This window comes from Dermochelys coriacea, chromosome 3 (assembly GCF_009764565.3).
Source record: "Dermochelys coriacea isolate rDerCor1 chromosome 3, rDerCor1.pri.v4, whole genome shotgun sequence".
Lineage (NCBI taxonomy): Eukaryota > Metazoa > Chordata > Testudines > Dermochelyidae > Dermochelys > Dermochelys coriacea.
The window spans coordinates 188,673,392-188,698,159 of NC_050070.1; the positions used below are offsets into that span (position 1 = coordinate 188,673,392).

A 24,768-nucleotide genomic window follows, 5' to 3' on the forward strand; every position below is an offset into this window, starting at 1 on the left:
CTCAAGAGAGTTTACAGCTATTTTTGGAGTTCAGAGTTTTACATTAACTTTCCACTAATTCCCTGATTTCACAGCACTCGTAACATGGCCATTATTTCCAAGGAACTGAAAGAAAATCACCGGCTCAGTTCTCAGTTTCCCCGTCAGAGGGGAAGGAAAAAAAAAAAAAAAATCAGCCGCTCAACCACACGTTTTGTTTCTGGGGAAAACGTACCAGTCCTCTGTATTCAGATTTAACCAGATGTTTTTCCATGTCGTTTCGGCTAATTTGGTTTCTATAAGGATCCTTCTCTTGCTCCCTTCAAAAAATCCGTGTAGTATGTGCCACACCTTACACCCCCCCCCCCCAGCTAGGCGCCACTCAAGTAAGAATTCTTCACAGCGGACTTGAATAGAGTCACATTTAGCGGCTACGACACTTCCAGACAGCGTGGGGGGCGTTTATGACAGACGCGCCCCTCAGAGCTTCTTCCTCTCACGCTGGCTTCCGTGCCTTCCCAGGGTTTGCATGGGCAGGGAACATGGGGCCCCAAAGCAGCCAGGCACCTTATTTCGTTCTTTAATGGGGGTTTACTATTTAGGATACTTCATGCTGAAGCCGGGCCTGTTCGGAGCGCGCCCGTCCAACGTGAGGCCGGACTCCCAGGCGTTCGACAACCAAGGCCCCTGTCGGAGCAGCGGGCCCATCGGGCGCACCTGGCGTCCTTGCCCGCCGAACCGCGGCGGCGGCTCTTTCACACGCGCTTGCCCCGCCATCGCCGGGCCCTGCGGCTAGCCCAGCGGCAGCCGCGCCCGCTCTCCGCGAGCCGCACCCGGCGCGGCTCTTCACGCGCCGCCCGCTGTCATTCATCCTCCACGTGACCGCCGGAGTTCTTGGGCGCGCCGGCCGCTGCTCCTGCGCTCCCAGGCCGGCCCGGCCCGGCTCCACGAGGAAGGCGAGGGGCGCCGGGGCCGGTTAGTGTCTCGGGGAGCTGGTGGGGCTGCGCGGATCCGACCGGCCTGGGAAGAGTCTGTGGCTGCTGCGGCGCCCTGGAGAAGGAGCCCGCGAGGGATTGGCGGGGGGGGGGGGGTCGGAGAGCAGGAGCCACCCTCTGAAACGAGTTGGGTGAGCCAGGCGCGTCGGAGGGAGCCTGGGGCGGCCTGAGCAAGGCTGCAGGTGGGTGGGAAGCTGGGGGCGTTGTTGGGAAATCGCCTGGAGCAGAGCGGGCAGCAGGAGCACCCGGGGAGCCTTCCCCCGTCGGCTGCCATCTCCTTTAGCCGGTCTGTTCTGCCTCGGCAGCTGTTAGTCTCCCCGGCTGCCCTCGCCATCGCGTGCAGCTGTGGGGGTGGGCTAAGCGAACCGCTCGGGCCAAAGTCAGCCCCGGAAACAGGTGCAAGAGACCCGTGCTGGGCAGATGGCACTAGCCACCTGTGTAAAGTGCTTTGAGAGTCTGAAAAATCCCACTTACAGCAAGAACTCAGGGCTTGTGTGAAAGGATAAAGGGCTCCCTCTCAGTCAGGCCTGCCCACCTTCGAGCACATGGTTCCACCTCCCACTGTATTTTCCACCAAATGCATCCGATGAAGTGAGCTGTAGCTCACGAAAGCTTATGCTCAGATCAATTGGTGAGTCTCTAAGGTGCCACAAGTCCTCCTTTTCTTTTTGGTTCCAGAGTGGGGTCTTGGTATTTCAAACCAGATGTTTAGACCCCCAAAGCCACCCCTGATGATGCATCTCAACTCCCTGAGCTTGATAAAGAACAGAGGGCAGACTCGGGTGGTTGTTCTGTAGTCCACTGATTATTTTTATAATGGTGCATATTCCTAAACTATCGACTCATAGTTTAGAGGCTGTACTGTGGACTCATGCCAGGTTGCATGTTTGTAGATTCTTTCAGTGCAACTTTCCTTCCATCCCTCTGTCTCAGCCACTCACCTAGTAATAATGTGGTTGCTTGAATGGGATTGCCCCCCTCATTGAGGCCTTGCCTCCCTGTAGTCATTTACCTTCACTTTGAACTGGAATAAAACACTACCATTCTCATTTGGTAGCATTTTAAACCCTCTTTGCATAGGAATAAGTTATTACTCAGGTGCAAGGCTGTGGAAGACTTAGCTATGATTTTCGTTTTGGAACAAGGGAATTGGAAGGTTTCGTTTTCTTTCATAATGGTTTCATTTTCTTTTCTTTCAAGGTGTGATGCCACCTAAAGGGTGTGGAAAAAGCAAGCTCCCTGTCCCCCTTCCCAAAGGAATGATAATGAAAGACACTGAAGGAAAAGAGTGGAGGTTGGGCAATATAATTGGCCAGGGAGGATTTGGATTGATCTATTTAGGTAAAGCATGAGTGTTAATTACAAGAGTATTTCTGTGAGTGTCTGTACTACTTTATTCTTTAAAACAAAATGGTTTTAAAAAAAAAAAGTTGTTGCTAATCCACTAAAGAAACAACAAGAGGTGCCAGAATGTGTTTCACTATCTTAAACATGCATCCGATGAAGTGAGCTGTAGCTCACGAAAGCTTATGCTCAGATAAATTTGTTAGTCTCTAAGGTGCCACAAGTACTCCTTTTCTTTTTGTGAATACAGACTAACACGGCTGCTACTCTGAAAACTATCTTAAACAGCACTCAGCTGAATGCTCAAGTTATTGAGAAGTTTTCCTGAAGGAACTGCATGATTCTTTCCTGGATTGTTCAGAGTACTGTTTGTATAGCCTGCAGAGTGAAGCATATACCTTGGGCACATATGGGCAATGCTTGAGTAGAAGATTGCCAGAGAGTACCAATAGTAAGTGCTGTAGGATATGGTGATTCAATATGTGGCAGTAACTCTCTCGAGTCAGTACTGATCCAGTGCTCCAAAGTGCTGTTGGGGGGATTGGCTGTTGAAGGTGCCATCTTTCAGCTGAGACATAAAATCAAGATACAGAGCTTTTGGTCATTAAAGAACTAATTACACGTTTTATAGCAATAGTAGTATTAACTTTGGTGCTATGCATGAATTAAAGCCACACTTTTTCCAGCAGTTTTAGCTGAAAATGGTACTCTTCACTTGTCCAGAATTGCATAGTATAGCTGCATGCTCTTCAACAGATGCTATATTTCTATTCAACGGTAACTGCTTTTCAGTGGTGAAAAAATGATAAATAGTTTGTAAAATACTTCGGGATCATTTATATCAACATGTAAATTACTACTGTTGGTCTCTATAAAAGAGAAAAATCTGTTTACAAAGCAGCATGATGGACTTTTCCTGTACCACACACATGCAGGATAAATATGGGAACTAGTCTATAATGAAAATCTGTCAGGAACTACATTTGAGCTTATACTGAGAGCAGTGAAGAATTAGTCCTGAATAGCAACATCAGTACAACCCATCATCCCTAAAGGCAAACGTGCTCTTCTTAAGTTAGATAGCTGTATGTTAACTAGTGTTCCCAGACCTGGGGTATTATTATTCAAAACCTGCTGATCAAGCCACTTCAATACATGGATTGAATGTGCATTGCACATACAAAAATCTGTTGTACCTTTTTAAGTTTTCTCCATTTATTTTGTCATGGAAAGTGTAATTGCATTTTTTTGGCATCCATTCTTTTTGCCACTTCTTTATTTTCTATTTTCCACTCTTTCTGTTTATGTGCTATGACATTTAGCTCATACAAATAGCTTTGTTAGAAGATTATATGCTAATACATTTGGAGACAGCAGAAGCTTTCCTTGTTGCATGGTTTCTAGACCCCTGGAACAAGTCAATTTTTCATTAGAACATGCACCATATACCAAGTGATTTATTTCTCAGTTCTTTTGTCTTTTTAACTGCAACTTCTTCTACACGAGTGGATCCTCTTTGCCCACGCAGAGCTACACTGGAAGCAGAAGCACAGGAGTTTGCCCACATGGAGAAAATGACTGGAGCCTTGGTGAATGTGGAACAAGTTTTTACTTTCTGTAGCAGGACTTATGGGTGGTCATTACATCCTGTTCAGCCATAAATATAGGCATTTGTATGTGCAACTGTTTTCTTGATGATAGATGCAGTAGTGTCTTGTATTTTTTCTGTTCCATCTGTCACGCAATGATGTCCTTGTTCCAGATATTTGCTTTGCTGCTCAGGAACAGCTTGGACTGAGCTGAATTCCTCCATATGTTTTCCTTTTGTTTGGTGTGGCAAAGCACAGAGCTGGATAGTGACTGTGCACAGTTGTGAAAACCCACATTTTACTTCTTAGAGACTGGTTCTACCTGAGGACTGGTATGTTAGTGCTCTAAATAAAATGGATGCCTTACAACTGTACCGTCAGCAATGGTGGTTGTACATTATAGCAAAAATCATCAATCTTATCTGCACACTCTGGCATCTACCATTTCAGTCACAAGAAACTGAGAAGAAAAACTGTGAACAAGGCTGCCATTAACCAAGATGTCCTGCTTTCTAGAATGGAAAAGAGGATGGCATCCATTCCACTGTATGACTGCATAGAGGAGAGAAAGATGATTTCATTAGCAACCTAAATACCACTGCTTCTGATTTTCTTCATACATTCAGTCCTGTACCACTTGCCAATCATTTAATCATACAGAGACAAACTAATATGTGCTTGACACTTCTCCAAAAGATGTCCAGTTTAAGCCACATTAAGACATATTTCACTCTAGTCCTTTGCTTCCCCATATGTTCCATTAGTAAAAGAAGAAGCAGGCAAACTCTGCTTTAATCCACCAGTGTCCAATAATATTCTGTCTTAATATTAATCTTTCTTAATATACTCTTTTGGGAGGTGCTTGATCAGCATCTGTTGCTCAAGGCCAAGAAAAGGAAAAAAAAAAAAAATCCTAGTTGTTTTATCTCTGTCTCATTCCATTCTATAGAATTCTATTTATAGCTTTCCCGGGCAGGGGTGAAAGTAAGGGGGTATGGGCCGGTATGGCATACTGGTAAAAGGTAGCCACCAGTATCGGCCCGTACAACTGACTTTAAAGCGCTGCTTTAACGTCACTGCCCCTTTTGCGCAGCGATGACCCGGCAGGGCAGCCAATGGGGGGCGCAAAAAGGGCAGCGCTGCTGACGGGGGGTGGGGGCAAAAGAAGTAGCTGCCCCGGGCCCTCTAAATTGCTGCTGGAGCCCTGGGCGGCTTGGGCCAGGGAGCGCAGATGGATGGGCCGGGGGATGCTGACCCCCAGCCCCGCCCCTTACGCCCGAGCCATGCCCCTTCTGTGGCGGGGCCAGAGCAGCCCTGTACTGGTAAAAGCTGCATTTTACTTTCACCCCTGTTCACAGGGTGAGATCAGTAACCAAAGCTCCTCAGAAATGTGCAGTCACAGAAGAGGTGAGGGACAGAGCTGTTCTGATATTTACATTTTTCTTTTGATGTACGTGATTTCTTTTATGACCTTCTCTTAAACATCAGTCGGTTGCCTTGGAGAGATCCTATGTCTAGAGCATATATAGGAAGCATTACCATAAGAAAATATACCCCAGCATGAGCAATGGAATGAAGTCAAGGTGCCTCCTGAAATTGCTAGTCAAGGATTATTTGTTCGGAGGGAGAAAAAGAAAGTAATGAAAGGTTGGGGAATGGAAACTTACAAAGGTTCCCACAGAGAAGTGAGAAAGATTCATGGGACTCTGATGTAGTGATGAGGGGAAACTGAATTGAGAATGTGGTTTTGTTTGTTATAACAACACTTTTCGCTGGTGGAACCCAGATTATTCTCATAGGGTACATGTTTAGAACATCTGGTGCAACAGTGAACGAGGAATAATTCAGTGTAAGTAATTCTCAATCTAAAGCAAAAAAAAAAACAAAACATTAATTGTGTACCAAATCTACTAGGGCATTTCCTATTACAGGAAAACCATAGAAGACCTTGTAAATGGTATATTGCATTTAGATTGGTACATGTTTCATGCAGATTTTACTGGTTTTCTTTCTGACCACACAGACCACAGATGACTTCAACTATTGTGGTGTATTGCTCTTTGAATCCCACCATGCTGAGGCAGAGAGCAGCCAGAGGAGTAGTGTAGAATGATATTGCAATCTAGGGTCCTTGTATATTTTGGTTTTGTGTTCTTAATGAGTATAGCAGGAATAGCCGGAAAAAATATAGCTGTTTGGTAGAATCTTTGCAAAAGTCATTGTTGTTTCCCTTCTGAGAGAAAGTAGAAGTAGACCCAGTACTGGATATGGCACTAAAATGGAGGCTTAGTTCCAACTGTAACACAGAAATTAGAAAGAGGAACATAGCAGATTGACTCAGCAGTGGATAACTCAGCTGAAATAAGAAATGGATCAGACTTATCAGCAAAGATTGACTCTGTGCTGTAAAGAAAGGTCCAAAACAAGGAAGCTTATTTCTCATATTCATTATGACTAGGCCCCTATCAAATTCTCGGCAATGAAAAATGCATCACGGACTGTGAAATCTGGTCTTTTGTGTGCTTTTACACTATACTATACAGATTTCACGGGGGAGACCAGCGTTACTCAAATTGGGGGTCCTGACCCAAAAGGGAGTTGCAGGGGGGGGGTCACAAAATTATTTTAGGGGTCTTGTAATATTGCCATCCTTACTTATGCACTGCCTTCCGAGCTAGGCAGTTGGAGAGTGGCGGCTGTTGACTGTGTGACCAGCTCTGGAGGCAGCGCCTCACCAGCAGCAGTGCAGAAGTAGGGATGGTAATACTATACTATTCCACCCTTACTTCGGTGTTGCTGCCTTCAGAGCTGGGCAGCCAGAGAGTGGCAGCTGCTGACTGAGGGCCCAGCTATGCAGGGAGCAGCGCAGAAGTAAGGGTGGCAATACCATATCATGCCATCCTTACTTCTGTGCTACTGCCGGTGGTGTTGCCTCTGCCTTCAGAGCTGGGCTCACAGCCAGCAGCCGCTGCTCTCCGGCTGCCTGGCTCTGAACACAGCACCACCACCACCAACAGCACAGAAGTAAGGGTATCAGTACTGCAACCCCCCTTACAATAATCTTGCAGGGTTGCCCCCTGCAACTCCTTTTTGTATCAGGACCCCTACAATTACAACACCGTGAAATTCGAATTTAAATAGTTGAAATAATAAAATTTATGATTTTTAAAATCTTATGACTGAAATTGACCAAAATGGACTGTGAATTTGGTAGGGTCCTAATTATGACAGCCATTCTGGCTGAAATAACACCAGCCAGCAGCTCAGTTTGGGCCTGATTCTGCAGATTTGAGCACTCTCTAATCCCATTGTCTTTAGTGGTGTTCAAGAGTTCTCACTTCACATGGTCAGTTCCTTAGAAAGACATATTAATGAATAAGAACTAAGTCTCGTTTAGGTAGACCTGTGGCTGAGATATGTCTTTTTCACCTCCTTGAGAGGAGTAGAGTTCTGTTCATATATATATTGCTCTATGTTGCGGAGTAATTACTAAACTTGAAATGAGGAGCTAATCCAGAGGAAATTCTAGAGAACTGAACAAAATGGGCCACACAGTGTGATATGCTAGGTTTGAATGTCTGCAAAATGTGAACACAGCTATTTTATAAAAATGAAGGTTAACTTTGCTGGCTGTATCTTTTAATAGGTAGTTTTACAGCAGTAGTATAAAGTTTTTGATGTGCATTGTTACAGCTTAATTCCCCATTAAGTGTATGCCATACTCCATTAATCTTTAACAATGTACTTGAAAAATTTTATACTACTTATGCAACATATATTTACCACAGATGCATTTCCTGGAGGGCTTTGTTCACTAAATCAAAGCTGTGGAAAGTTATTAACTGACCCTGAGCTCTTGGATTCAATGGCGCACTTGGATTCAGCTATTTCAGGAATATGGCGCCTAAACTTTTCTACCTAGAAAAGTGCTTGTGTTTGCCCCTAATGCTCTCTCTCTCAAATATTTCTGCCTTCTCTTTCAAGTGTCCTCTTTGCTCTGCACCTTCTTTTCCTTCGTTGTCTCGCTTCTTCCTCTTAATTTTCACGTCTCTCTAGAGTCCCTCTAACAGCAGAAGGCTTACCAGCAATGTGATTCCTCCCTACTCTCCTGAAGAGCAGAGTTTCCCTCCATTGCTGGAAGCAATTTGAAACCGTCTAGAAGCGCTCTTCTGAATCAGTTTCAAGCTACTGCTTATGCCGAGGAAGAGTACTATGGTTGACAAGCCTGTCCTACCTAGGCTGATCCGTATTAGAGTTTCCCTTCTGTTACCTACACTCTACCAGTGGCTTACCATGATAGAGCTCAGACAGAATCTTCCTATTCATTTGACAGGAGAGAGAAAAGCAAAGCAAGCAGGGAATAATATAGCATTTCCATGATATGATGCCCAATTTAAAGTCCTTTATGGAATAGTGGCAGTACGTGGGAGAATTAAAGAAGAGTTTAGAAGGGTGCAAGTGAGAGAGAATACCAGACACTCATTTGTCTTCCTTATCACAGCTAGTGATAGATACTGGTCTTTACATAAATCATTCTCTATTTCCCACAGCAATGACTCCTTTAATACACAGTTAGGGCTGAAAATTTAAATACAAAAACATCACACAATACTCAGTTAAGGTTCTAACATCATTGTTAAGTCTGCTTTGCATTTCAATATGCATGTACAAGCTAGAAATTTCCTTCCTCACCACTGCCAGTGCTTGTACTTCCTTTGCACATATTCTTTAGATGGTTACATCATAACATAAGTCTTCACTCCCAAGATGAAAGGTGAAGGCATAGAGATTTCTGGTCTATTTCTAGATGGTAGTTAAGAGTAGGGAGGTCGGATGTTACTGTAGGTATAACTTTTTTTGTATGTGTTAAGATATGGGTAGAAAAGAGATCCAGCTATAGCTTACTTCCGATGTGATTTCCTACAGGTATAATACTCTGTACTATGGAGATTGCCCGGGATATGTTGAGTTTGTAGCAAATCATGAGAAAGATATATACAAAGTAAGGAGATGGAGGGAGAAGGAGGAGAATCAGAAGAAATGAATTCTTTGATGGCCATGAGCATCTACAGATGCAATGTGATATCATGTAATGAAGCATGTGTCCCTAAATTGGCATTGTATGATAAGAGGAGGTACTTCTGCCCTAAGATATGGCATTTGCTGCAATATGTAGGTTGCCCCTCTAAATCCATTTTTTATCGGCAGTTATGCCATATTGAAACTGGCATAGTACCTTCTGAGCAGTCACAGTATCAGCCTTGCAGATGAGCAGGAGTGCAGTCATTCCAGAAACCAGTGCATGCATCAAGTTTAAGAGTTAAAGGCCTGGACTCCCATTCAAGAATGCTGAAATGGCATTTGTTCCTGAGGTTAAAGGATATGTCGTATCTACTCCAGCTCAGCTAGATTAACTTTGAAAGTTAGACAGTGTCTGATTTAGCTCTGGAAGGCTAAATTTTGGCTCTGGTGAATTAGGATTAAAGTTTCATTAAAAGATGACAGAAATTATAATACATTTTTTACCAGAACTGTGTTGTACTGGAAGCATTTATAGATGCCCCACAAAATAGGTTTGCCATGGAGCTCAGTTTTCTGCTGAATATCTTAGCCAGGTGCTATGGAAGCCAAATCCACAAGATTCTACTTTAAAGGCCTGTGTATATAATGTCTGCTTAATAGAACCCCAAATTCACAAAGGAATACAAGAGAGAGACCATTTCTAAAGACTTCTCAGAAATTAATTTAGCCAGGAAATGGTAGAGCATGGGATAAAATCATGATCATCGAACAGAGAAGTCCTTTCTCAGGAAACTTAGAGTGTAAGGACTTGAAATTATCAATTCCATGAGATACTGAAAGAAAACAAAAGGGGAAAAATACAAAGGGCTCTATTAAAACTAGGTGTTGTTTCTGCATGGCATTCTGATAGGTAATACTGTTATACCAATAAAATAAAAACCATCAGGATCTTATAAAAGGGGAAAAGGCAAAATGCCACATTTATTGTGAATACAGAAAGAATCATAGTAAGCAGTTAGTTATAGCTATAACATTCCATTCAATTTCATATTTATTCACACATTCATTCATACACACACACACACACACGCCGGTTCTGCAAGGTTGTTATCATAGTTACCAGCCTTAGGGTTGCTCATGCCAAGCCACTGGCCAGGTGGCCTGGACATGAGGAGGGAGCATGGCCTTATCAGATGCTCATCTGACGTTCCTGGAAGTTGGTTTGCAGAATCAGACCCCAAAGTTCTCACTTTCTAGAGTCCATTTTTATAGGAATTTCTTCCTATGCCAGTCTATGGGAATTGCTTCATCATGCTGTTGCTGAATCAATCAGCAGATGGCACATTCCTGACGGTTCCGTGCTTCCAGATGTTATCTTGTTCTTTGGTTCTCCTGTTCTTGAGGCTATTGGGTGGATTCCAGTCTGATCTCCGGGGATCCTCTGGTTATTTCCACTTGATGCCTTCTTCAGCCGATGGACGCTGGATTCTTAGGCTGGCACCTCCCTGATCATTCAGTTACTATCCACACCAAGCATCCATCCACATACATCCTCTATCTCTATTTTAATCACAATTGTTAACAAAGCAAGATGAATACAACAAAAGAGCAGGGAGTCTCTGGGTGCTGTTTCTGTTGTTACAGAGTATTGCTTTGAGTCTCTCTGTGAGTAGTTGTTGTTACAAAGAATTGCTTTGAGAACAGACTCTGTCTTAGAATGTACTAACACAATTAGCAGCTTGCAAGTTTCACGCATAGAGGGAGAGAAACAGTACCAAAAACCAAGAGACCTCTTAATTAGTAATACCCTGGAATTTAAACTATGGGGAATCAAACTCATTTGTGATTTTAATACAGAACTTCTTTAATATGATCCAGCAATACCACAATAATTTAACAACTGTAGATGGTAAATATTTAGTCTTTTTAATTATTGCCATTGCTGATTGTTTTTATTTATGATCAAGCCAGTGTTCTGAAAATGATTCTTTAGGATGTTTACATAAAGCAAAACTTTCTTTACATTAAACATAGTGGGTGAAATCCTGGCCCTGTTGACCTAAATGGCTAAACTCTCATTTACTTCAGAGGGGCCAGGATTTCACTAGTCTTTTCATTACTTTTATATAAACTAATTTGCAGTTCTTAGCCCTAGCTTTTGAGTACTGTGTTAATTTTTGAATCATGGGTTTTGTTTTATTCCTGTGTAAACAGAGCTGAGAGGACAATATCACTACACATTTTCATATCCTCTGGAAAACATGGCAAAAGATAATAAAAAGGCTTCTTGAGCTTATTCATGCTTCCAAAATGAGCTTTTATCTCCCAAATAGCCAGCAGCAGCGTTGAGACCAGCTGTGGACAGGAACAGGGATATTTTTTCTAACTGCCAAATACACTGCTTTGCTTTTCCACTGTGTAAACTTTGTCTACAAACTGATTTTTATGAGAACCATTGTGAATACTTCACAATATTCCAAACATGACTGCCACAGATTAAACTGCTAAAGCTAAAGCTGGCACATTTGAACTGGCAAATAAAACTGGCATGTTTCTTTGTCTCACTGAATGCAGTTGTGCTATGCAGTCCTAGGGAATCTCAATTCATCCAGAAATTTTCTGTGTTTAAATATGACAAGTTAACAGTAGAGAGACTGATTAATTAAGATTGTGGTGCAAGCCAACAAACTCCATGCATTCATGGTTAAGGCTGATGATGAGATCTTAGCCCAGCTTGCTGTCACTGGGCAAAGCTAGGAAATGAGTTAATTTGATATATTTTCTGCATTGCCTAGACCCAGTAATTGGAAATTGTGGTGAAGAATGTAGATCTTATTTCAGCTTCTATTTTTAATGTCATCCTTCAGTTACTTTTCTCTGGTGCAGTAGTTGTAACTTACGACAATATTTCCACTGATGCTGAAAGCAAAAGTTCTAGAGATTCAAGATACATTTCAAAAATAATTCTTGAACTACAGCGCTAGTGTGGGTAAAATGTGTATGCCATAGCCAGAATCTGGAGAATTACACAATTGCCATATTATTTTGGAGAACCTTTGCTAACGTAGTCCAACCATATAGTGTGCCTGGTACTTGGTATGTACTTGTATGCCATCAGAGTGCTCCTGCATTCATTCCAGCGCTGCTCTCTGACAGGGTGTCTGCTTATTAGCCCATAGTCTAGCACTTAACTGAGTGTAGTATTATGTATAGCCATGTGCTACCACATAGAATGAGCCTAGCACATAGCTAATTACATGTCTTTTATAGAGTAATTAACTATGGGCTAAACTCGCAGAAGAGTATGTGGTGCTGGTCTGTGAGGTATAATCAGACTGTTAAAGCTTCGGAGCCTTTCCAGTCAAGTAACTCTGCATGATAGTCCATTTAAAAAAATGTGTTATGTATATTATAGACAAAAATAGTTGTCCTCACTTGTGAACCATAGTGGATAAATATAGTATCCAGCTGCCTCCCAACAAAGAGAAAAGGTGGGTGAGGTAGTATTTTTTATTGGATCAACTTCTATTGGTGAGAGAGAGACAAGCTTTTGAGCTTACACACAAGCCCTGAAGAAGAGCTCTCTGTAAGCTCGAAAGCTTGTCTCTCTCACCAACAGAAGTTGGTCCAATAAAAGATATTCCTTCACCCATCTTGTCTCCCTAATATCTTGGGATCAACATGGCTACAACATTGCATATTCAATATATGAATGGGTAATAAAAAGCAATACAGTGATATGTCAGTCACAATGCTAACAACATGAGCAACTTTGGGTATATCAGTATTTACAAATAGTTGCTTTAAACATTCCTCCTGTTATTGTCTGTATAGGATATTGCACTGGACATTGTAATACTTTGCCATGTATAATATATATATTTTTAAATTTACCTTCTCTTTCCCTCATAGAATTTAAGGCCAGAAGGGATCATCACGAGCATCTATTCTGACCACCTGCACATTGCAGGCCACAGAACCTCACCCACTTCCACTCCTGTAATATGCCCATAAACTTTGGCTGAGTTACTGAAGTCCTCAAACCTTGATTTAAAGACTTCAAGTTACAGAGAATCAACTATTTACCCTAGTTCAAACCAGCAAGTGACTTGTGCACCATGCTGCAGAGGAAAGTGAAAAAAGTACTAGGATCTCTGCCAATCTGACGTGGAGGAAAATTCATTCCTGACCCCAGGTTTAGTGATTAGTTAGATCCTGAGCATAAGAAAAAAAGAATAGCCATCCTGGGTCAGACCAAAGATCCACCTAGCCCAGTATCCTATCTTCTGATGGAGGGAGTGAAGATAAGAGGGCACTTTATTGAGTGATCCATCCCCTGTCATCCAGTCCCAGCATCTAGCAGTCAGATGTTTAGGGACACCCAGAGCATGGGATTGCATCCCTGACCATCTTGGCTAATAGCAGTTGATGGAACGATGTGTCAGTGTGGATAAGTCTTGCATGTGGTAAGATCCATCCTGGACACCTGGGAAAGAATTCTCTTCAGTAACTCAAGAGTCCTCCCCCTTTGGTTTACCATCTCTTGCCATTGGAGATATCTGCTAATAGCAGTTCCGGATAGGCCATATGCCGTTTTAGGCAATCTCAACATACTGTCCCGTCCATAAATTTATTAAGATCAATCTTGAAACAAAGTAGGTTTTTGACGCTCTCTTCCTGATGTGGCCCCATATGCTTCAGTGACATCCAAGGGAACAGAGTTCTCTCGGGGTCAGAAAAAAATAGACTCCTATTGTACAAAGGGATTCTGTTTTGTAGCCTGTAATTGTCAAATATGTTCAGTTAGTGTTTTGAATTTTTTTTGCACTAAGAGGCACAATCACTGGTCTCCTCTTTGGATGGGTTGTATCTGCACTCTCCACAACTCGGATCAGTGACTGAACAAATAATTCCAGGGTAGCAATCAAGGCTCAAGGGCCAGATTAAATTGAAATAAGGAAAGCAGACAGCCCCATCTGGCAGCATGACATAGGGCATAATTCTAGTAGAGTCTCTTTATCATGACAGCAGATTGACTGGAAGCATACATAGAGACCCAGCTGACTGAATGGTTTAGGAAATAGAAAACAGATTAGTCTATTTTAATATAACATAGTTTCACAAAAGTTTGGTGTGACTGTGTAGTAGAGGTGCTCTAGTGGCTCTGTAGTTAAGATTGGGTTGACACATTCCACTGAAGGTACAGTAGAACCTCAGAGTTGCAAACACTTCAGGAATGGAGGTTGTTCGTCACTCTGAAATGTTTGTAACTCTGAACAAAACTTTATGGTTGTTCTTTCAAAAGTATACAACTGAACATTCACTTAATACAGCTTTGAACCTTTACTATGCCGAAGAAAAAAGCTGCTTTTAACCATCTTAATTTAAATGAAATAAGCACAGAAACAGGTTTCTTGTCAAATCTTTTTTTTAAACATTTCCTTTCTTTTAGTAGTGTACCTTGAACACAGTACTATACTAAATTTGCTCTTTTTTTGTCTCTACTGCTGCCTGATTGCATACTTCTCATTCCAAATGAGGTGTGTAGTTGACCCGTCAGTTCGTAACTCTGGTGATCGTAACTCTGGGTTTCTACTGTAGGATTAATACATACAAGTATTATCAAAATAGGTTGAAATTTTTTTAATTTTGAAATTTGGACAAAATTTCAAAAGGAAAGCATTTCTAACAGTTTTGAGAAATGTCTCCTTCCCCTCCCTGCCGCCCCCTTTTTTTTTGTTTTGACCAAAACTACATGTTTTCCTCTTTAGTTGCAATTATGTTGACTGTTGGGGAAGTTTCATCACCATCTCTCTGATTTTACAGCTTCCTCTTGTGTTCATATTCCTGTAGAAGATGATGCTGTGCATGTAATTAAAGTGGTAATGTTCATATCTCACTTCTAAATTATTTAAAGTACTAGCATTTTTTCATGTATTTTCTATTTATTCTTATTTTGAGCATTGAGTTGCATTGCATGTTTTTTGTGTGTGCCATTCTTCCATCACAGCATAATTTGTCTGCTGGAGGAATGTTTTGTGATTCCTTAATGCTTGCTGTTTCTTTTGTTTCCATTACTAACCATGGACATTACAATGGGGGGGGGGGGAATCAGACTGCATATTTAAGAATATACAGTGACTGAAGTTAAAATGTATTAATTTAATTTCCTAAATAGTATTTGTGTTAGACTGTATTACATGTTTTCCTTTGAGCATTTGCAGTGAACATCTTGTTTTGCCAACAGAAGTTATTGGTTTTTAAAACAATATACTGGCTATATTTTATGTAAAATAACTTTTGTCAAATGTCATAGTGTATCTTTTTTTAAAAAAGTGGATTTTAACCCACTTGGAACAATTATTATTAGGAGGAAAAAAGAGAGTTCCTAACTCACTTTATCACATCAAATTTATTTGTTCCTCTATAGGAATATCTTGAAAATGGGCCTTTGTTTTCTGAATTGAAGTTTTACCAGAGAGCTGCAAAACAAGAGCACAGTAAGTAATATCAGCAAAACAAAATAAAATTAAAACGTATATTTATCCAATTAGAACAATTGATATCTTGAAGCTTTTATATCAAGCATACTTCAACACTGGAACTGATTCTGGTCTGGTTTACACTAGTTTTATTCTCACTGGTGTAAGTGAAAATAGAATCAGGACTACTAGGGTGACAAATCTGAGGGAAAACTAGCCTCTCTCCGTAGTCCATATTTTAGGCTATGGACAATGGTGTTGCAAGGACTACTTAGTAAGGCTAGTACTGCCTATAACCGTTCCAGGAATGAAGTTACTCACATGCTTAAGTGTTTGCAAGATTTAGTAGTAATTTAGGCACTGAACCTGCAAGCTCTTTACTCATAGTAGCAGTCCCAATGACTTCAGATGAGCAAAAATTGCACATGTACTTAAGTATTCTGCTCGATTGAGACCTAATTGCATATACTGTTGATCCACTGTTTATTCAAGAAGGTAAATTCAAAAAGTAAAGTCTGTAAAGAAATTAGTTTTTCTCAGCTACTGATTGGATTCCTGTTATGTTGTTATGACTCAGAGAAGCATATATCAAAGGAACACGGAGCTTTACTTTTGCAGAAAGTTACTTGCTGAACTTTTTAATTGGGCTGTTAGGTTAAAATAGTTACCTGTATGTGTTTTCATTTTAACAACAAAAATTCTAATGATAGTTAAATTACTAAGGTTAAACTGTAGATTCTCAAACTACCTTAAATTCTGGCTTATCTATTATTATTTTGACAGTCAAAAAGTGGATGAAGCTCAGACAAATAGGATTTTTAGGAATTCCGGTGTTCTGGGGATCAGGCTTGGCTGAATACAATGGGAAAAGGTAATAACAAGGTGAATTGGAGTCAACACTGTTGGGCTCATACTTGCCCGAAGATCTATTTTCAATTAAATGAAGTATGTTTTGAGCTTGTTGATATAAAGCTATCTGTACCCCGTGTCTTACAAGGATTCCTCACTGATGTATTTTCTAATAGTTATAGATTCATGGTCATGGAAAGATTAGGGGTAGACCTGCAAAGAATCTTGGACAATGATGGACACCGGTTTAAAAAAGAAACAGTTCTTCAACTTGGGGCACGAATGGTAAGTGCAGAGGGGAAGGAAATGGTCCTGTTTTTATGTATTGAACTCTCCTAATGCATTTGCTCTTTATGAAATGCTGAAATCTATTTCGGTCTCAAGTCAGCATGAAGTTGCATAGATACTTATGTATCATCCTGAATCAGGGTCTTAATTTTCCTCTTCAAATTACATTTTTATGAAACTGAGTGTTATTGATTAGGAATGGAAACTAGCTCCTCTTTACACTAGATCTCTATGGGCCTGAGCCAAAGCACATTGAAGTGAGTGGAAGAACTTCTATTGACTTCAGTGGGCTTTGGATCAGGCTCAGTAACAGGATGAGACAAAATGTTCAAATATGGATGCCCAAAGTTAGGCACCTACACCCATATTTGGACACACCAACTAAGTGGCCTTATTTTCAGAGATTTTGAAGGTGCCTAATGTGAGCCATGCAGGTTAGATAATTTTGGCCACAGTGCTTTCAGCACTGCCATCTTTGTTATGCAGAAGGATACTTAATCTGATTTAACAACTTCATCATTGTACAGGCCAAAATAAGTCTGTAGGATTGTACATGTATCATTATTGTTTTCAAATTCCTTTAAACTAGCATAGATTGATGGGTGATTATATGCTGTGTCGTTTGGGAATGCCATTTGGTTTGTGAGAGAGTGGCACAGTACCCCTTGCTATAACAAACCCCTGGGGATCCAAGCCATGTGTGCGGTATAGCAAGGGGGCGAGGGAATGCTCATCTGGTGGCCCCGGGGCCAAAGGAGCACTTTGCCCCCTTCCTCTCCTCCCTCCCCCCCCCACACTTGCAGTCTTGGGGCCAGAGGAGCTCTCAACCTCCACCCCCTCCCCAGCAGGCGGAGCTTGAGGCAAGATCCAAGGACGATGTTTGCTATAGCTTAAGGTTTGATATTGCAAAGGGCATTATAGCGATGGTCTTCTAGATCATCAAATAAAGGCAATAAAATGCATTTATATTGGCTCTTTACCATCTTGTCTGCATTCTGTCACTAATCCCTTTTCACTGATGGACCAGTGGTTTTAACATTCCAAAACTGGATGCCTCTCAAACAGCCATTTTTTTTTCTTTGTGTAAATCAGTCCACTGTAAACATGTTTCTCTTCTCATCAAATATGAAAGTACCCATCCTGATCTGAAGTGCAGGGTGAGCAATAATTAGTCATAGACCTATTAACAGTCTTAAGGTCCAATATCTTATGAACCATCAGGACGAGATATATTATCCCTTTGGAGAGTTAGGAATTCCCCCAGCCCTTCCAGTTTTATAAAGTATTAGTTTCATTAATGGATCATGAGAGAAAAGACCTTAAAATCACATTTAAAGAGATTTTACAAATTTCAAAGATGTTTAGGGTAGATATATAGGGATAAAATGTGGCCTAGCTGGCATGTGCCCTTACATTCCTGCATCAACTTCCTGCATTATAGCAGTGGAAGGAAGTGGACAGAATGGGGCAGGAAATGGCCAGAGTTTTGGTTTTGCTTTCCTTCCCTATGCATCTGGCAGTGTACGCTGGGATGGGCATAGACCCAGAACAATATAATCTATTCCTGGTCCCAGGGGAGCCAGGAGGGCTGCTGCTAATGCAGGGCAGATCTTACCTCACATTTAGCTTATAATGTGGCAGTTGAGGCTCATTGAATAAGTGAAGCATGTTTAGGTGATAATGAGAATAATAATTAATAAACATTCCCTTTTGGTTTTTGTCCTAGTTGGATGCCTTGGAATATATGCATGAAAATGAATATGTTCATGGTGACATTAAAGCAGCAAATCTACTTCTGGGCTACACAAATCCACATGAGGTAAACACAGTATCTTTTACAATTACTGTATACTGTTGCCGAGACACTTTCACTGTTGATGTTCATTCTGTCCTATGCAGTTTTCTTTCCTTTCCACTTTAGGGTATGTCTACACTACGAAATTAGGTTGAATTTATAGACGTCGGTTTTTTAGAAATCATTTTTATATAATCGATTGTGTGTGTCCCCACACAAAATGCTCTAAGTGCATTAACTCGGTGGAGTGCTTCCACAATAACGAGGCTAGCGTCGACTTCCGAAGTGTTGCACTGTGGGTAGCTATCCCACAGTTCCCGCAGTCTCTGCTGCCCATTGGAATTCTGGGTTGAGATTCCAATGCCTGATGGAAAAACATTGTCGCGGGTGGTTCTGGGTACATGTCATCAGGCCCTCCCTCCCTCCCTCTGTGAAAGCAACGGCAGACAATCATTCCGTGCCTTTTTTCCTGAGTTACCTGTGCAGACGCCATACCATGGCAAGCATAGAGCCTGCTCAGCTCACTATCACCGTATGTCTCCTGGATGCTGGCAGACGCAGTACTACATTGCTACACAGCAGCAGCAACCCATTGCCTTGTGGCAGCAGACAGGGCAGTAGGCCTGAAAACCATCCTCATCGTGTCCAAAGTGCTCCTGGCTGCCTCGGTAAGGTCGGTCAGGAGTGCCTGGGCAGATATGGGCGCAGGGACTAAATTAGGAGTGACTCTACCAAGTCATTCTCTTTAGTCCTGCAGGCAGTCCTATTGCACCATCTTCTGCCGAGCAGCCAGGAGATGTGGTTGGCTTGCAGTCCTACTGCTCCAACTGCTGCCAGCCAAAGATGTAAAAGATAGATGGAGTGGATCAAAACAAGAAATAGACCAGATTTGTTTTGTATTCATTTGCTCCCCCCTCCCTTCTTCCCTCCATTCATCTGTGAAATCAACAGCCGACAATCATTTTGGTGAGGTCTGTCAGGGGCATCTTGAAAACTTTAATGGAGATTCAGTCCTGCCTGAAATATCAGAGGGAGGGATAGCTTAGTGGCTTGAGCTTTGGCCTGCTAAACCCAGGGTTTTGAGTTCAATCCTTGAGGGGGCCATTTTGTGTGACAGTTGTTTTTGTTTCTCCTTGATGTAAAGCCACCCCCTTTGTTGATTTTAATTACCTGTAAGCCATGTCGTCAGTCACCCCCTCCCATCTTCAGAACAACGGCAGACAATCGTTCCGCGCCTTTTTTCTGTGCAGACGCCATACCACAGCAAGCATGGAGCCCACTCAGATCACTTTGGCAATTAGGAGCACATTAAACACCACACGCATTATCCAGCAGTATATGCAGCACCAGAACCTGGTAAAGCGAACCTGAGCGAGTAGGCGATGTCAGCGCGGTGATGAGTGATGAGGACATGGACACAGACTTCTCTCAAAGCACGGGCCCTGGCAATGCAGGCATTGTGCTAATGGGGCAGGTTCATTCGGTGGAACGTCAATTCTGGGCCTGGAAAACAAGCACAGACTGGTGGGACCGCATAGTGTTGCAGGTCTGGGATGATTCCCAGTGGCTACGAAACTTTCGCATGCGTAAGGGCACTTTCATGGAAATTTGTGACTTGCTTTCCCCTGCTCTGAAGCTCATGAATACCAAGATGAGAGCAGCCCTCACAGTTGAGAAGGGACTGGCAATAGCCCTGTGAAAGCTTGCAATGCCAGACAGCTACCGGTCAGTCGGGAATCAATTTGGAGTGGGCAAATCTACTGTGGGGGCTGCTGTGATGCAAGTAGCCAACGCAATCAAAGTTCTGCTAATATCAAGGGTAGTGACCCTGGGAAATGTGCAGGTCATAGTGGATGGCTTTGCTGCAATGGGAGTCCCTAACTGTGGTGGGGCCATGGACGGAACCCATATCCCTATCTTGGCACCGGAGCACCAAGCCGGCGAGTACGTAAACCACAAGGGGTACTTTTCAATAGTGCTGCAAGCACTGGTGGATCACAAGGGACGTTTCACCAACATCAACGTGGGATGGCCAGGAAAGGTACATGATGCACGCATCTTCAGGAACTCTGGTCTGTTTCAAAAGCTGCAGGAAGGGGCTTTATTCCCAGACCAGAAAATAACCATTGGGGATTTGAAATGCCTATAGATATCCTTGGGGACCCAGCCTACCCCTTAATGCCATGGCTCATGAAGCCATACACAGGCAGCCTGGAGAGTAGTTAGGAGCTGTTCAACTACAGGCTGAGCAAGTGCAGAATGGTGGTAGAATGTGCATTTGGACTTTTAGAAGCGCGCTGGCGCAGTTTACTGATTTGGTTAGACCTCAGCAAAACCAATATTCACACTGTTATTTCTGCTTGCTGTGCACTCCACAATATCTGTGAGAGTAAGGGGGAGACATTTATGGCGGGGTGGGTGGTTGAGGCAAATCGCCTGGTCACTGGTTACACGGTGGTTAGAAGAGCGCAGGGTGGTTAGAAGAGCGCAGGAAGGCGCGGTGCGCATCAAAGAAGCTTTGAAAACCAGTTTCATGACTGGCCAGGCTACAGTGTGAAAGTTTTGTTGGTTTCTCCTTGATGAAACCACCCCACCCCTTGGTTCACTCTACTTCCCTGTAAGCTAACCACCCTTCCCTCCTCCCTTTGATCACCGCTTGCAGAGGCAATAAAGTCAATGTTGCTTCATATTCATGCATTCTTTATTAATTCATCACACAAATAGGGGGATAACTGCCAAGGTAGCCCGGGAGGGGTGGTGGAGGAGAGAAGCACCGGGAGTGGAGGGTGGAGGAGGGAAGGACAAGGCCACACAGCACTTTAAAAGTCTAAAACTTATTGAATGCCAGCCTTCTGTTGCTTGGGCAATCCTCTGGGGTGGAATGGCTGGGTAGCCAGAGGCCCCCCACCGCGTTCTTGGGCGTCTGGGTGAGGAGGCTATGGAACTTGGGGCGGAGGGCAGTTGGTTACACAAGGCTGTAGCAGCGGTCTGTGCTCCAGCTGCCTTTCCTGCAGCTCAACCATAAGCTGGAGCATATTAGTTTGATCTTCCAGCAGCCTCAGCATTGAATCCTGCCTCCTCTCATCACGCTGCCGTCACCTTTCAGCTTCAGCCCTCTCCTCAGCCTGCCACCTCTCCTCCCAGTCATTTTGTGCTTTCCTGCCCTCTGACATTGTCTGCCTCCGTGCATTCGTCTGTGCTGTCAGTGTGGGAGGACAGCATGAGCTTGGAGAACATTTCATCGCAAGTCCATTTTTTTCTTCTTCTAATCTTCACTAGCCTCTGGGAAGGAGAAGATCCTGTGATCCTTGAAACACATGCAGCTGGTAGAGGGAAAAAAAGGGACAGTGGTATTTAAAAAGACACATTTTATAGAACAATGGGTACGCTCTTTCATGGTAAACCTTGCTGTTAACATTACATACATAGCACATGTGCTTTCATTACAAGGTCGCATTTTGCCTCTCCCTACCACGTAGCTAGCCCCTCCCTGCTCCCCGTGGCTAACAGTGGGGAACATTTCTGTTCAGCCATAGGCAAACAGCCCTGCAGGAACAGGCCCCTCTGAATGTCCCCTTAAGAAAAGCACACTATTTCAACCAGGTGACCATTAATGATATCACTCTCCTGAGGATAACACAGAGAGATAAAGAACGGATGTTGTTTGAATGCCAGCAAATATACACTGCAATGCTTTGTTCTACAATGATTCCCGAGTACGTGCTACTGGCCTGGAGTGGTAAAGTGTCTTACCATGGTGGACGGAATAAGGCTGCCCTCCCCAGAAACCTTTTGCAAAGGCTTTGAGAGTACATCCAGGAGAGCCGCAAATGCCAGGGCAAATTAATCATTAAACATGCTTGCTTTTAAACCATGTATACTATTTAAAAGGTACACTCATCAGAGGTCCCTTCTCCACCTGGCGGGTCTGGGAGGCAGCCTTGGGTGGGTTCGGGGGGTACTGGCTCCAGGTCCAGGGTGAGAAACAGTTCCTGGCTGTCGGGAAAACCGGTTTCTCCTCTTGCTTGCTGTGAGATATCTACAACTTCATCATCATCACCTTCCTCGTCCCCAAAACCTGCTTCCGTGTTGCCTTCATCTCCATTGAAGGAGTCAAACAACACGGCTGGGGTAGTGGTGGCTGAACCCCCTAAGATGGCATGCAGCTCATCATAGAAGTGGCATGTTTGGGGCTCTGACCCGGAGCGGCTGTTTACCTCTCTGGTTTTCTGGTAGGCTTGCCTCAGCTCCTTAAGTTTCACGCGACACTGCTTCAGGTCCCTGTTATGGCCTCTGTCCTTCATGCCCTGGGAGATTTTGACAAATGTTTTGGCATTTTGAAAACTGGAACGGAGTTCTCATAGCACGGATTCCTCTCCCCATACAGCGATCAGATCCCGTACCTTCCATTCGGTCCATGCTGGAGCTCTTTTGCGATTATGGGACTCCATCATGGTCACCTCTGCTGATGAGCTCTGCATGGTCACCTCCGCTGATGATCTCTGCACTCACCTGCAGCTTGTCACGCTGGCCAAACAGGAAATTGAAATTCAAAAGTTTGTGGGCCTTTTCCTGTCTACCTGGTCAGTGCATCTGAGTTGAGAGTGCTGTCCAGAGCGGTTACAATGGAGCACTCTGGGTTAGCTCCCGGAGGACAATACTGTCTAATCGCGTCCACAGTACCCCAAATTTGACCCGGAAAGGCCGATTTCAGCGCTAATCCCCTTGTCCGGGGTGGAGTAAGGAAATTTGATTTTAAGAGCCCCTTAAGTCGGAAAAAAAGGGCTTCGTCATGTGGACGGGTGCAGGATTAAATCGATTTAACGCTGCTAAATTCGACCTCAACTCCTAGTGTAGACCAGGGCTTAGCGAACTTATAGTATGGATACCATCTTATCAAGTGTGAATCATTGGGCTAGATCCTCAGCTCTATTAAGCTTATGTTCTGTGTGGCTAAGGAGAGAAGCAAGGAAAGGCATTGCTAAACCACCTTTCAGGTCCCCTGATCCTGTGGCTGCCAGGGGTCAAAATGGCCCATAGAGTAACTTGGAGAAGCCTAATTGCTCTTCTATATTATGCCATCTGGACTGGTGCAAAGGAACTTTACATGGGTTATGGATCTGGCCCATTGTATTCAGTTTCTCAAGATATTCCTGGCTTTCTGGTATTGTTATAAGCACTGTGGCTTTTACTTTCCTGTCCTGTTCATTGTAGAGAGGTATAGTAGGTGAATAATATGAAGGCTACTTAGCTTTGCTTTTAGCATACAGCAGATTGTGAAGTGCTTTGGGATCTACTGATGAAAGAGCAAGATGGTGCTATTACTAAGGGAGTAGAGTGGCCATAAAGTGAGAACCCATTTTCAAGAAACATACTGAAATTTTTGAAGTTGTTTTCATTTCATAGTGTTTGAAATGGATGCATTTTTGTTTTTCACACTTTTCATTTTTAAATAAAAACCATTTTGGTTATGTCTTGTATAACAAAATTGAAAAACTTACCAAAAGAGCACAAGGAAATTTTTTGACTATTTGACAAAATTTCATTTGTGAATGAGAGCCATTTTTATGTGAACTTTTCCCTTGAAAAATGTCAACCAGTTCTAATGGACAATTTGATTTTCTTCCAACTTATATGACACTATCCTCTGTGACAGGCAAATATTGCCAAAGTGTTATTTCACTGTGTTTGCAAAAAGAAAAGGAGTACTTGTGGCACCTTAGAGACTAACAAATTTATTAGAGCATAAGCTTTCGTGAGCTACAGCTCACTTCATCAGATGCGTTTGGTGGAAAAAACAGAGGAGAGATTTATATACACACACACAGAGAACATGAAACAATGGGTTTATCATACACACTGTAAGGAGAGTGATCACTTAAGATAAGCCATCACCAGCAGCAGGTGGGGGAAAGGAGGAAAACCTTTCATGGTGACAAGCAAGGTAGGCTAATTCCAGCAGTTAACAAGAATATCAGAGGAACAGTGGGGGGTGGGGTGGGAGGGAGAAATACCATGGGGAAATAGTTTTACTTTGTGTAATGACTCATCCATTCCCAGTCTCTATTCAAGCCTAAGTTAATTGTATCCACTTTGCAAATTAATTCCAATTCAGCAGTCTCTCGTTGGAGTCTGTTTTTGAAGCTTTTTTGTTGAAGGATAGCCACTCTTAGGTCTGTGATCGAGTGACCAGAGAGATTGAAGTGTTCTCCAACTGGTTTTTGAATGTTATAATTCTTGACGTCTGATTTGTGTCCATTCATTCTTTTACGTGGAGACTGTCCAGTTTGGCCAATGTACATGGCAGAGGGGCATTGCTGGCACATGATGGCATATATCACATTGGTAGATGCGCAGGTGAACGAGCCTCTGATAGTGTGGCTGATGAGATTAGGCCCTATGATGGTATCCCCTGAATAGATATG

The 24,768-nt window shown here is 42.9% G+C and overlaps 1 protein-coding gene across 5 annotated transcripts in view; it reads left to right on the forward strand.

The window, feature by feature from the left end:
• Positions 1–605: 605 nt before the first annotated feature.
• The window catches only part of VRK2 (VRK serine/threonine kinase 2), a 72,506-nt gene continuing 48,343 nt past the window's right edge, over positions 606–24,768 (forward strand). The window contains exons 1-7 of one of the 5 annotated variants that reach the window (XM_043511944.1): positions 606–1,105; positions 2,175–2,315; positions 14,756–14,811; positions 15,360–15,429; positions 16,195–16,282; positions 16,437–16,545; positions 18,275–18,367. In XM_043511944.1, coding sequence (XP_043367879.1) covers positions 2,180–2,315; positions 14,756–14,811; positions 15,360–15,429; positions 16,195–16,282; positions 16,437–16,545; positions 18,275–18,367 — 552 coding nt within the window. In that variant the 5' untranslated portion in view covers positions 606–1,105; positions 2,175–2,179. Of the gene's footprint in view, positions 1,106–2,174; positions 2,316–2,666; positions 2,770–5,265; positions 5,315–14,755; positions 14,812–15,359; positions 15,430–16,194; positions 16,283–16,436; positions 16,546–18,274; positions 18,368–24,768 lie in introns of those variants that run through there. The other 4 variants (XM_038394420.2, XM_043511945.1, XM_038394422.2 and 1 more) reach the window with 4 other exon arrangements.